The 14,572-nt window shown below is 44.5% G+C and overlaps 1 protein-coding gene across 1 annotated transcript; it reads right to left on the reverse strand.

Annotated features, from left to right (window-relative positions):
* Positions 1–4,084: 4,084 nt before the first annotated feature.
* LOC147702658 (uncharacterized) lies at positions 4,085–13,172 on the reverse strand. The gene is made up of 3 exons (XM_086929430.1): positions 12,893–13,172; positions 8,275–8,334; positions 4,085–4,461 (listed from the first exon to the last, which is right to left on the reverse strand). Exons 1-3 carry the CDS (start codon positions 13,170–13,172, stop codon positions 4,085–4,087), a joined length of 717 nt encoding a protein of 238 aa, XP_086785556.1.
* Positions 13,173–14,572: the final 1,400 nt, after the last annotated feature.

Raw genomic sequence — 14,572 nt, forward strand, 5'->3', positions numbered from 1 at the left:
ATAGCCAAAATAGTTTCCGCCAAAGCCCCAGGACAGGATGGAGTGCCTGGTGAACTTTTTAAAGCTAACCCCGAAGGTTGGCCAATGTATTTTACCATCTTTATAAATGCATTGATGGCAGGCTCTCCAGTCCCTAGTTCCTGGAAAGCGGCCAAGGTGATTCCCATCTACAAGAAGGGCCCCAGGGAGAATCCTGCCAACTACCGTCCAATTAGTCTGATAGACGCGGGACAGAAGTTGGTCGGCAGGGTTCTCCTTGAAAGGATCCTCTCGTGGGCAGAGGAGAATAAAATCATTTCCTCTTACCAGGCTGGTTTCAGGGCATGTACTGGTACAACTGATCAAGCATTTAGGTTGCTCCTTCTCCACTGGAAGGTGGTTACCATCGGCAAAGGCGGTCTTTATTTGGCATTTATTGACTTGAAGACCGCCTTTGACCTGGTTCCTCAAGACTGTCTGTGGACTATACTGGAGGAGATGGGGACCCCGCTTCCAATCCTAAACCTCTTGATACGTATGCATGATGGCACTTATGCCCGCATTAGATGGGGCTCTCAAGGGCAAAAAACTGATAGGATTCCTGTTAAGCGTGGGGTTAGACAGGGGTGCGTGTTAGCCCCAACACTTTTATCTTTGTTTGTGAATGGTGTTGTCTCTTTTTTACTTGAAATTGACGCAGATGCCCCGGTTCTGGCAGGCGATAAAGTGCCCACCTTACTCTTCGCAGATGACACCTTGTTGGTTTCAAAAACCCCTGTGGGCTTGAAAAAATTGCTGAATCGCTTTAGTTTGTTTTGCGAACTTAGGGGCCTAGTCATTAACACCACCAAAACTAAGCTTCTCTATTTCAATCCGAGTAAGTCCTCCAGGTCCACCCTCTTTCTTGATGGAGAACCATTGGAGCGCATAAAAGAATTTGATTATCTGGGAATCAGAATTTCTCATAATTTGAAGTGGCAGCCCCATATTGATAAAATGCTTTTGAACCACAAAAGGGTGACTGGTGTTTTGGGGCGGGAATATCGCATGTCCATCTCTAAGCCCATTGCCCCTGCCCTAGATATATATGCTGCAAAGGCTGTGGGCAGCGCCCTTTATGGTGCCGAGCTGTGGGGCTTCGAATGTATTAGTGCACTTACCACTTCTGAGAATAAGTTCCTCAGAGAGCTAGCATCCCTTCCGATGGGTACCCCCATCAAACCACTATTGAGCGATCTGGGTCGCCGCCCTATCCGGGACTTAGCTAGGCTACGACCTCTTTTATATTGGGCCAGGCTATGGCGGACCCCCGAGCTCTCTAAGTACCTTGATGGCTTGATAGAGGTTATGAACCTTAATGGTTCTTATAAAGTCAGTTGGATCCGTAACATTAAGAAGCTTTTAAGGGAAACCGGTTTGCCAATTAGTTGGGAGCGTGGAGCTTCCGTATCCAAGCTTGAACTCAAGCGAGTCTACTGGAACTGGGTGGACGAGCAAGATCTAAGGGACCCAAACCAGGGTAGGCTGACCGAGGAGTTTAAACAGCATAAATTCAAGCCTCGCTTGGAGCCTTACCTGGACCTTATTGTAAAACCAAGGGATAGATCGCTGTTCATCCAGTTCAGGTTGGGAAATTTACCTTTACACGACTACACTTGTAAGTGGAAGCCCCCGTACCAAACTCCATCCGACTGCCCTACCTGTAATGGCGTCACTGAAACTATTGCCCATGTTTTTTTTGTGTGCCCAGCTTATGCAAAGCCGAGACAGAGATGGCTAAAACCTACATGTTTATTGCTCGGAACCAGGAATCATTCAGTAGCTTTGAGAATTCTAAAGACCGATACCAGCACATGTCTAGTTTGCGGGGTTGCTAAATTTTTGAGCTGGGCCTGGGTAATCAGAGCAAAATCCTTGAGATGACTCAGTTTTTAATCAAACTTTCCTAATTTTTACTTTCACAAAGCTGCTATTGTTTAATATGCTTCTTAACTTATTTATTGTAATATGAATGTTTTTACTGTAACTAATTCTGCAAAATGTAAAGACCTATGAATTGTGGTCTTTTTTTTTAATCTTTTGAATGCGTTTTTACGATATCATGTGTTTATCGAAATAAAGCTTTGAACTGAACTGAATTAATCAATTAATTAAAATTAATTAAAAATTAATTCTCAATTAATTAATTAATAATTCCTACTAATTCATAATTAATGTAACATAATTAAATTACTTCCCATCCTATTCCCCTATAAACCCACAACCCGCTACAGTACTAAAAGACAATATTTAATTAAATTACATTAAAAATAAATAATAAAACATAATAAATACAATATAATATACACAAAATGTATTTAAAAATCGATATTAGTAACATCGAAATTATTTACTTCGATATTATTGACATCGATATTTAAAACTTCGATATTACTAATATCGATATTAAGATTGTCAATATTACTTACCTTCTATATTATGTCCCATCGATATTTAAACTTCGATATAATTGTATATCGAAATTTAAAACTCGATATTTTGTCTGTGTACCCTCTTGCATATTGTGCCTTACATTCATCCAGATCAGGCATGATTCATTTCCACCCGTTACACTGCTGGCAATGTATGGCACTTGTTAAGAATTCTGGGAGAGACCTACGATGAGGAGAGGATGGCAGTGACCCTCTAAGTGGATGTTTCAAAAGCCTTTAGTGGCCTCATCTATTGTGAATAATGAGGGCCTTAGGACTTGGGGAGGGTCATCTGAGATGCAAAGAGAGGTTGTATTCATAGGCAAGCACAAGGGTGGGGGTTGGGCGGGGGTCTCCTTGTGATATCCAGTGGGGCAGGGTACTCGGCAGGGTTGTCCCTTGTCCATGCTGTTGTTTCCTATTGACATAGAACCGTTGTCACCATGCATATAATATCACTGTATGCTGAGGATCTGTAGATGTATTTGCTGGATGCGGAGTATGCCTTGGAAGGGGTGCGTTAGTTGCAATGTAGCTGAGCTCCACCCCACTGCACAATACTGAATGACTACAGGATAAGTGCTGGACATTCCTCTATCACTTTGGCTGAGCGGTGTGAGGAGGTGGCAGACATGACCTCACAATCTCCCTTCAAATTAGAAGTGCAGACCTAAGTGATTTCCCCATATACCTTGGCCCAATGAACTTGCTGCCCGGGTGAGTGATAGCGGTGGCAACATTCCTGGGAAATGTGCTCTGAGGCACCGTATGTATTCCGGGGGACATGGTCAACACTGGCAAGGCGGTAGAGTGTGTTTCGGAAAATGAGGGGAGAGACCCGAAAAACATGGTTTGAGGCCACCTGCTTGAAGTTCTAATGTATGCACAAAGCTGCCTGCCATCTTGGACAAGATTTGACATCAGAGGGATTGCCAGCACATGTACTCACAGATGGAGCTTAAACATAGCAAAATATAATAATGACATGCACTCCAACATGAAACTGTATCCATTCAATGTGTCCACTTACTCACACTTATAACATAGTAAATGCTGTACGTAAAAGAAGAGATCACAAAGTATGTAAGTAGAAAATTTAAATAACATTTACTTCACAAACACACTTTCTAAAATATGTACATTACTATAAAATTATCTAAAGTCATAAAAAAATCTAACACTATCTATACTATCTAAACTTAACCTAACCTAACTTATCTTAACCTATCTAACTTACATTACTATGCCCTAACTTACTTAGCCTAAAATAAACTATGTTGACGCAGGACAAGTAAACATTAGCCCCCACCCCCCTTAACACATAAATGTACAATAGACATACACATACTTATCCTAAACATAAACTACAGACTAATCTAATCAAACCACAAACATATATATATATATTTTTTTTTAAAGAAATAAACACATATAACACATCTAAGAAAACCCACCCACCCAAAATGTAAATGTAAAACCCAGCAAGAACGTAAGGAAAATAAAGATATAGAAAAAGAAAACCTAACTAACTACCTAATCTAACTATGTAAAGCTATATAAAATACTAAAATCAACTATGAAATAACATTGTAGTGTAACAAAAAACCATTGTCCACACATTGTCCACATAGTCCTTAAATCATGGAGATTATTTGCTCCAAGGTCTGTTGAACCCTGTCTATTTTTTGCTCCAATGAAGAAATGTTTCCCTCCAAACTCTCGATCTTCCTCGACATGGCGGCAAACAAAGTGGGATCAACTGTTGCAGCGGTGGCTGCAATGGATGTGGATTGTTGTGGTGCAGCAGCACCACCTGCATTACTCGAACCAATAAGTAATTGTCCATCAGTTGCACTTTTGTGGGTTGATGACTTAATTATCCAGGTTTTTGCCAACTTTCTCTTGTGATATTGGCGACCGGACCACCGAAATCCCTTGGCCACTGCCAGGATATGTCCATAGCGAGCTTTCCTGATGCGGAAAGCTCGCTCCTCCTCCGCATTCATGTTAACTGTATGAAAAGAGGGAACATGTGTAAGGCAAGCAGTACATGATGGACATCAGCATGACATAAGTTGTACAATCAAAAGAGTGAATGGAAAGTGTCTTGAAAATATGACCAACACTTGTGCGATGACACACTGCAAAATTGTCATCTAGCATATGCAACCAAACTCACATGATCACGGGCCGCTAGGTGGTGCACAAGTGGAATGACTGCCATTAAATGACACACCAGCAGCTGGCCACATACATACTGTCAAGTATGACAGATGTGCTTGTCTGCTCATGCGGGGGCTTGGTATCCCATGCTGGTTTATGTTGTACTATCTTGTCTTAGGTTTTTATATTGCAAAAGATACTTGTGAGGGTATCATAGCGCCATGCATCCTTGAGGGGAAGGAATGCAAGTTGTGAGGATGGGAGAGATCACATTGGGTGAGGCATGGATACATTGTAATGGAAGAGCACGCAGTCTTAAGTCCAAGGTATAAGTGGGACAATATAAAGCAGAATGCACAGGAGGTGCACGTTGTTAAGGGTCAAATCTCCATGTGGGATATAAATGTAAGCATATGAAAGGCAAAGCAGATAGGTATGTGTACACACTGTCTCATCTCATTTGGATTCATATAGTGGCCGCTGATTCATACAGTGGCCACTTACAGGTTTGGGAAGCAGAGGCACAGGCTTTCTTTGAACACCGTGTACGAGGAGCAGGTGTACTCTCTTGGTAGGGATATAATGGTTGTGGAAGTCCGGTGCGCTGTAAATGAAGTGGGCCTGAACAAAACCCCTGGGGGCTGATGGTCTCACCATCAAGTTTGACTTGGGTAATGTCAACATTCTTGCACCTCTGATGCTATTGATGTTTATGGAGGCTGGCCAACTGGGGATGCTGCTGTCTACGACTAGGGAAGCTATTATAATCCCTTTGCTCATACTGTGTAAAGCCCAAAGTGAGTTTTCTGGGTACTGTCCCCTAACCATGCTTACCATGGATGATGTGATGACAAATCTCATCCTGTCCGCCCGAGTATTCCCGCACACGTTACACTTGGTACACCCTGTTCAGGCTAGTTTCATCCCTACCAGCAATATGGCCGTTAGTCTATGGAACTTGATATAAATGTTGAACACAGACCATGTGGTGGACTATTGTGCGGAGGTTCTTTATTGGATATAGCTAAGTCCTTTGATTGCTCAGAGTGGCCCTACTTGTTTGCTGTTAGGAGGGTTTTTGGGCTGGGAGAGGGAAGTGTCCACTGGATTGTAAATTTGTATTTGTCAGGCATCCCCACAGTAAAGGTGTGAATAATCATGTCCTCCTCATACCCAGTAGGGCAAGAGGGTTGCCTGCTCTACCCTCAGTTATTTGCTCGGGCTGTCGAAACATGAGCAACTTGTGCTCAATTGTGTAGGGTGGTTTTTGGCCTGAGGCTCCCTGATCACACGCACTTCGTCTCACTGAATGCGGATGACCTTTTGTTCTTTCCAGTGGACGATGGGGAGGCATTGGAGGGGGTGCGTGCTCTCCAACACAGGTTTGGACACATCTCTCTTACTGGGGGACACATGTTTACCATACCCAGGAAGAACAAAGTGATGTGAATATTGTATGAGTTATGAGAGTGCTTTGGAGTAGCATGCAATTCTGGTGAACATTGCCACGGTTGTAGGTGGGCCGAGCGGCATTGGTGACGATGGTGGCACTTTCCTGTCTGTTGTACTAGTAACATACATTGCTGGTGTGCATACAATTCTGTTCTATGTTGATCGTTATTCTTACGGAAACTGGACGTGGAAGGGTGGCGTTGGAGACCCTGATGCAGCACAGGGCAGAGGGGGGAATTGCTGTCCCAGATTTTTATTTGTACTTATTGTCAATTCCATTGAAGGGCCTCACCCACGCAGTGGCGCAGGAGTTAATGGAAGCTGAATCTCAAATTGAACCAGAGGAGGCACGGCACGTCTCATCCTTAGTGATATTTTTCACACAAGATAAGGATGGATTCATTGACTGAGGACAAATTGACTCCGAGACTTTGTTGTAAAAGGTACCATGGCAAGATAGGAGTGCAATGCCCTCATGCCCCAGAGGTACCATTGGCCATGTGTACGCCACTTCCACATGTGGGAGATTGGTCGGCCCTTGCAACATGGATGGAGCTTGGCCTGTAGGGAGTGGTAGACCGGAATAGCAAGGGAGTTCTCCTGTAAAAGGACAAACTGCAGGAGACATTTGGGCTGTCACGGGGTCATTACTTAATCCATACGTCCTTGGTTACTGCCATTCAGAGTGACGGTGGGACGGGTCTGTTTGAACCACCAGTGAATGCTGCATGGCAATATGTAAGGATTGGTGTGTGTACGATCAAGGCAGTAACCTGTTCATATTGGCAAATAATTTAGGTTGAAGAATGTGTGCCTTATGCACATGTTGTGGTATTGAATGTATTTGGTTCACTTATTGTGAGGACTTTTTCACAGTTTTAAAGCATATTATGGAACGAAAAATTAATCTGAATAAAGGAACATGTCTGTAACATTTGTTTACCCACACTAGCAGAACAAAATTGACACGCAAGTTCCTGGACTAGGGGTTGGTGTTGGCCAACAGATAAATAACGTACCTTCAGCAGATCCTGGTGTGGGCCATTGTCATTACACGGAGGGCTGCTGTGCTTACATGGGCGAGGAGTGAGAGTGTGTTTTTGATGCAGCATGCTAAAATATCACACACTGAAAAGGCACTAGATGCACTGTGGGCATGTTAAGTTTCACTTTCATAACTAAGGGCCAGATTTATGATGCAGTTGCGCCACAATTGCGTCATTTTATTTGACACAACTGCGGCACAAACAATGCGCCCTATTTACAACGTGACAAATCTAGGAGATGCATCATGCTGTATAGCCCTGCGCCATAAGGAGGCGTTCCTGCGCAGGGGGGGCGTTCCTGCGCAGGAAAGCCTCCTGAAAGTGGCTGATTGAAATCTATGAGATTTCACTCAGTCACTTTCTGGCCAATGCTGCGTCAAAACCCTGCACCTGCTTGAAGCAGGCATAGGTCTTGATGCAGCATTGTGTAGATGGGGCACCCCCAAGCCTTGCTGGAGCTGCGTTGCGCTTGCAACGTTACTCCAGCAATGCGCCACCTTTCTGGCACAGATGCGTCACACATCTGTGCCGTTTGTGGCCCATGGTGCGCCGCTATGTTAATGCGGCGCACCATGGGTGGCGGAGCTGAGGCGCACTATGGCGCACATTAACTGGCGCATCCCTGGGGATGCAACAGTGAACATAAATCTCCCCCTTACTGATTTGTTGTTTTACGTGTCTTGTAATACAGTGATTGTGAACAAACCTAGAAAGCCATGTGCTTCCACAGTACACCAGATTGTGAGCTTACACACACACTGCAACCCTGGTACCACAGCCTGTAATATTTTTTCACACAACACATGCACTAACCACATGTAGTGAGCACCGTGTTCAGCATGGCTTACTGTACAGATGTACGTGTAAAGATTTTGAAATTTCATGTTGGATTCTGCTCCCTCAGTGTCAAAAAGAAATAGGCATTGACTGTTACTTTGTTCCTAGGGGAATGGGCTGTCTGACACTTATGTGGCTTTCATTTTGTCCATGCCTGATTCAACATCTTTCAAAAACACTCACAAAATGTTACATTTACTTTGAGGGTGTCAGCAAAGATTTGATACAACTGGATGCAGTGTGCATGCCATAGTTGGGCACATACAGAGTGCAGCTTACTTCCACACACATTACTACAATCTCAAGGAATTGATACATATACTCACTGGTTGCATTGGGGTCCTCAAAACGGTCAATCTCCCCCTGCGTGTATGGCGGTGGACCACCTACAAAACATGTGCAAATATGTACATTAATGCATGACATTCAAAATTTTATATATTGTAGCGTGCAGATTGTACTGTAACACAGGCATGTCATTTCTAGTCTATTACTACCCTTTCACTTTTCCTACAAAATTTACAAAGAAAGTGTACATGGACACTGGTAATGCATGATGACCTCCACATGAGTGTACATTGTTTGACCATGTTTTACAACTCACCCCCCGTGTAAACAGCTCCCCTTCTGATGCAAATACCCCTGTGGTCCCGCCCACTTGGCCCCATTCCCCATCCCCAGCATCCCGCCTCCCAGCTGCTTTGCCGTCCCAGCTACCATTGTAATGGCATTAGGTGGGTGGCCGAAGGCACCCATAAGGCAAGCCCGTATGCACATGTCTGGAGGGTGGCCAGCATCAGAAACCATGGACCAAGCAAACGCCACAAGAGCAGACTCCACCAGCAGTCTCCACATACTCATGGCAGGCCAAAAGCACAACACTTTGAAGGACACCCTGAAACGGTCCCACGGACCTTGCTTTTGCCACACATGCAGGTTCACCTGTGAGTGGACCACCAAATGTCCAAGGACTGAACACACACACCTCCACAGCATACTCCACAACAACTGCTCTGCTACCTTACACGCTGTTCTGCTCTTGGATCTTCCAGACACCTCTGCCCCAGATGTGGCCTTCAAGACTGACACCTGGTGGAACAACTCCTTGCCCAACAACATTCCTATAGCCATCCCGGACGTATAGAAGATTACCTGCACGGATTGTCCCAATGGAAACCAAGGTGGAATAAGTATCGTAAACAAGTGCACCATCAAGTTTGGTAGCCATGTAGACAACACCCTCCACACTGGCAAACACATGCACTTGCAGATCCACAACAACAACAACCTCACCCTCAGAGGGACACTCATTGACACACCCCCTGGATCCCAGGCTTACTGTAGTGACTCCGTTGCCAACCTTGCAAGCAGCCATGCACTTGCCTTCACGGAATAAATCATCCTTGTGGACTTGAACCTCCACCTTTAGAACAATTATGACGCCAACCCTGCCACCCTGATACACAACCTACAGAAACTTGGCCTCAGACAACTCCTCACAACACCCATCCACACCCCCAGCCACACGCTGGACCACATCTTCTCCACAGGCACTACCTATACTCTAGGGCACATCTGCTACCTGCGTGAATGTTTCCACAATACAATGCAGTCCATGATGAACAGAATACATATTGCCTACTTGACTGTTGAAATGTACATGCATTCATGTTTGTGATGGATATTTTTGTACATTATACTGTATTCATAATTGTAAAAGGCAATACAGAGAATACAATAAGATCATTTAAAAAATATAAGTACACGTCAGTGCATTTGTTCATCCATGGTGTGCTGCATTGTAAATCATAGGAACCAATGCTGGGTGATCAGCCGCGCTACATACGTGGGGAATCAATAATGAAGGCCTTTTGCCAGTGGTGCGTCACTTTTTCCCCTTTTCAATGTAACGCAACAGTGTTGCAAGGTGTTCATGGAAGAGGCCCGTGGTACATCCCTGCTGATATGCAGGGATGCCCCAATATATGTAAGTGTGCCCCTTGGTATGTAACTGTTACCACTGATTTTTTACAACGCATACCATTACCACGCATACTTTTACAACGCAGGTCATTTTACAACGATTACCTTTTCAATGCATTACACTACAACACACATACTATTACAATGCATACCATTACAACGTAAGTATAATTATAGGTAAGTTTATCTTTTTTTAAAAACATTTTTAGTGGTATTTGGTTATGGGGTACAGGGGTATTTTTAGGTTTTAGGGCTGGGTTTGGGTTTTGGGGTACAGGGGTATTTTTAGGTTTTAGGGCTGGGTTTGGGTTTTGGGGTACAGGGGTATTTTTAGGTTTTAGGGCTGGGTTTGGGTTTTGGGGTACAGGGGTATTTTTAGGTTTTAGGGCTGGGTTTGGGTTTTGGGGTACAGGGGTATTTTTAGGTTTTAGGGCTGGGTTTGGGTTTTGGGGTACAGGGGTATTTTTAGGTTTTAGGGCTGGGTTTGGGTTATGGGGTACAGGGGTATTTTTAGGTTTTAGGGCTGGGTTTGGGTTTTGGGGTACAGGGGTATTTTTAGGTTTTAGGGCTGGGTTTGGGTTTTGGGGTACAGGGGTATTTTTAGGTTTTAGGGCTGGGTTTGGGTTATGGGGTACAGGGGTATTTTTAGGTTTTAGGGCTGGGGTTGGGTTTTGGGGTACAGGGGTATTTTTAGGTTTTAGGGCTGGGTTTGGGTTTTGAGGTACAGGGGTATTTTTAGGTTTTAGGGCTGGGTTTGGGTTTTGGGGTACAGGGGTATTTTGGGTTTTGGGGTACAGGGGTATTTTTAGGTTTTAGGGCTGGGTTTGGGTTTTGGGGTACAGGGGTATTTTTAGGTTTTAGGGCTGGGTTTGGGTTTTGGGGTACAGAGGTATTTTTAGGTTTTAGGGCTGGGTTTGGGTTTTGAGGTAAAGGGGTATTTTTAGGTTTTAGGGATGGGTTTGGGTTTTGGGGTACAGGGGTACAGGGGTATTTTTAACATATATTTACAAATAATAAAATTAAAATTAATGTTATTAATAAAATTATTTAATAATTAAATAATAAATAATAAATAAATAATTAAATTAAATAATACAAAAATAATTATTTACATTATATATTGATATTATATACTTACCTATACTTACGTTGTAATGGTATGCGTTGTAATAGTATCTGCGTTGTAGTGTATTGCGTTGTAAAGGTTTCCGTTGTAAAATGACCTGCGTTGTAAAAAATGCGTGGTAATGGTATGCGTGCTAAAAGTACGCGTTGTAACATCATATATCCGTGCCCCTTAATGTCTGTGATACGTCACAACCCTGTGTGAAATTACAGGAGGCGTGAGGGTTTGCCTTCAGCATTACGTCATCCAAGTATCATTTGAAACACAACTCCACAATTGCTCCACCATGACATCACAGTATTTCACACACATTGATGAAAAATTTTGCCCCGGGATGCAGCTTACAAAGTAAAACACAATTGGGGTGGACCAGGGAGGGAAATGAGTGTTGCATGTGTGATGATGCATCCATGCATATTTCAAAAGATGCACCACAACACATTTATCAACATACAATGGCATTGGTTGTGATTTACTAGCCCCCTGCACCACAAGTACGTCAGATTTTGGAACGTACTGGTGGCGCAGGGTGGTCCTACATATTTAGAAGGAGAGGAAAACCCACCCTGCGTGACTTCACCTCTCCTTGTAAATACAGCCCCATCACACGCAGTACTGTGCGTGGAAGGGGTGTTCCATGGATGTTGCTGTGGATGTTCACATGCAACACCTATGGAGTGAGACACATTTACATTTTGTTTTCATAATGGTAAAGCTGGAGTTGCGTAGGAATGCTACGCCACCCTAGAGGTGGGGTAGCGAGGCACATTGATAAATGCTTCCATTTCTCCATGTGTGCTCCACTTTCAATGCATGCTGCATTTCAAAGCACTCATTGAAAGTGGAAAAAGTGCTTTCATTTTTTTTTGTGCTGCATCTTGGCCCTTACTGTACTTACAATTTTCTCCCCATGGCGCAGGCATCCTTGCATCATGGTGCAAGGGTGCCTGCGCCAGTGCATGGCTACAGTTAGGGGCTCATTATGATTGCGGATTTTCCGCATCCTCCGGGCCGGCGGAAGCCACCGCCGGCCCGGAGGATGCGGAAAATCCGCAGCGGACCCACCAAAGACCCACCGCCACATTAGGATGGCTGGTGGGTCCTGGTTTCCGTCCGCAGCTTTTCCTCCGCCGTTGGCTTACAACCGCGGAGGAAAAGCACTAATCTGGTGACGGTGTCTCTCAGACACTGTCCGCCAGATTAGTATGTGCCTGCAAACATGCTTTTCTGCTGCTGCTTTTCCGCCGTGGAAAAGCATGTGTAACTTCACTGCGTGGCCTGTTGCGGGCCCCCTAGGTGAAGGGGGGGGGGGGGGGGGGGGGTGCACATGGAGGGTTCCTATGGTACCCCCCTGCATTTGTATGCAGAAAGCAGCAGGCATCGCACGGTGCCTGCCTCTTTCTGCATGCAAATGCAATCCGTGCATTTTTAACATTGCTGCGGGTGCAGTTGAAGCCGCACCCGCCGCAATGTTAAAAATAGAGGATGTGACCGCCACCCTGGTGGTCACATCCTAATCGCACAGGAGGGGACTCCGCAGCCCATGTGGACGTCCCCTCCTCCTCAATGATCGTGGACGGACGCAAGTCCGTCCGCGATCATAATCGGCCCCTTAGTGCATGAGCGTAGGTGGATGCACAGACACACAACATATGATTCTCAATATGTTGCACCTCTGTGCTTTCAGAAGTAACGCAGCATGGCGCAGAAATAAGATTTGCGTTACCTTCTTGCAAATTTGAGACATACTTTGTAAAATTTTGAACATTGCAACCTTTTACATATCTGTACATTAGTGAGAATGACAACATGAGTAAGAATAGAAATGTACTCACCGGTTGGGCCTCCGACATCAACTCCCAGATGATCCAGGACATCACCGTCCCGGCTGACGGTGTCCTGCCACCGGTGCTTTATCTGGTGTACTGTCCGCTCTACCGAGTACAATTGTTCAAGGTGTTGCTGAACGAGCATCCATCTTCCTCTCCGCTCCAGTGTGGGGTAGCCTTGGCTCACACGGCCACCCATGCTCACCATTCGTGGGAGATAGTGCTGTACCAACCACAATAGCCCCCCAAACTCACTGTCACTTAGGTTCTTAGACCTCGCAGACATAGTGTGCAATGTAAATGCTTTTAAAATATCAAATTATTTCAGAGACTAAAAAGGAAACTTAACATAAAACTGAGTGCTAAGAAATAAAAACCCAACCCCTATTAAAATACTAACTACCCCTATTGACACACACCCCTTGACACAAAATACAAATAGACACACAAGAATAACAATAGACAGCCCTAATAAGTACCAAAAACACACAAAACTGACTAAAAGACACAGGGAAACACAACTCTCAGTCTCAACTCTTCAAAACACCTCCTACACCAAGCACACAACCAAAGAGACTAACAGAAAGTGAAGGAAAAATCAACTTCCTGGTTTGGAAGAATCTAGAATGATGACATCACTTCATGCCGGAGTTGCGGCACGTTTTTATGATTTGCAACACGCATTTGACGATGTGTTATTATTTCAATAGCTAGGTAAAGAATTCCAGCACATGTGTCACGTTTTCATATTTTAAGTGTTGCATCGTACGTTACCATGCATTTACAATTATGAATGCGGGACATTTGTCATAGTGCGATGCATTTTGTGGAGATGCGACACGTTTTAGGTGATTTGCAATATTTTGATGGTAGATGCAACACTTTCACTGTAGCTTGCTATTAGTTACATTTGTGTTGATGCTACACATTTTTTTCATTGAGACAATTTATGTAACGATGAGACACTTATCTTGAATTTGAGTGACTCTTCTAAAAATTGAGTGAATGTTCAATTTTAGTGACTCTTGCCAAGTTAGAGAGACTCTTTATACAATGTTGACTATACATCAGTGCTTGTGTGTGTAGATGTCACAGTTTACTGGAGTGGTCACTTTGATGCAGAATGAGGTCGGACAGTGCAGGCTTGTGTATAGAAACGTTTTATGCTACCTTGCTGTGGACTGCCATGAGGAGCGCCAGTCCAGAGACCATTTTGTCCATACGTTGCTGCAGCGCTTCCCTGGACGCCTTCATTAAGACCCCAAGAAGGTCCAGGCTGGCGTCTTGTGTATTTTTTCATATAGGCGGCACATAGTCCATGCTGGAGGAGGCCAGGAGATATTCCGACCCTGTGGATTGGACGTCTGCATTGGCGCCATGTTCTTGACCTTAGTCTGGTTCCTGCCCATTGCCCTTGTGTGCAGAGCGGAGATTGTACTGCTGCAGTGGCCCACACTCTTCTCCGGCGTCAGGATATGCTTTTGACTCCTGCTGTCGTCGTGCAGATTATGGACGCGGCCCTATCAGTGGTGCTTGTGAAAATGCCCAAGCAGGAGTTTGCTGCTTGTCACGGTCACATTTGCACCCAGCAACATACTGCCCGGTGACCCTTATGGATATGCTACTGTGGTGTCGCTGTTAGGCTGGTAGTGAGGTAGTGCCTCTGAGCGCTCCTATGTCCATTAA

The sequence above is a fragment of the Lissotriton vulgaris genome, chromosome 7, assembly GCF_964263255.1.
Source record: "Lissotriton vulgaris chromosome 7, aLisVul1.2, whole genome shotgun sequence".
In the NCBI taxonomy this organism is placed as follows: domain Eukaryota; kingdom Metazoa; phylum Chordata; class Amphibia; order Caudata; family Salamandridae; genus Lissotriton; species Lissotriton vulgaris.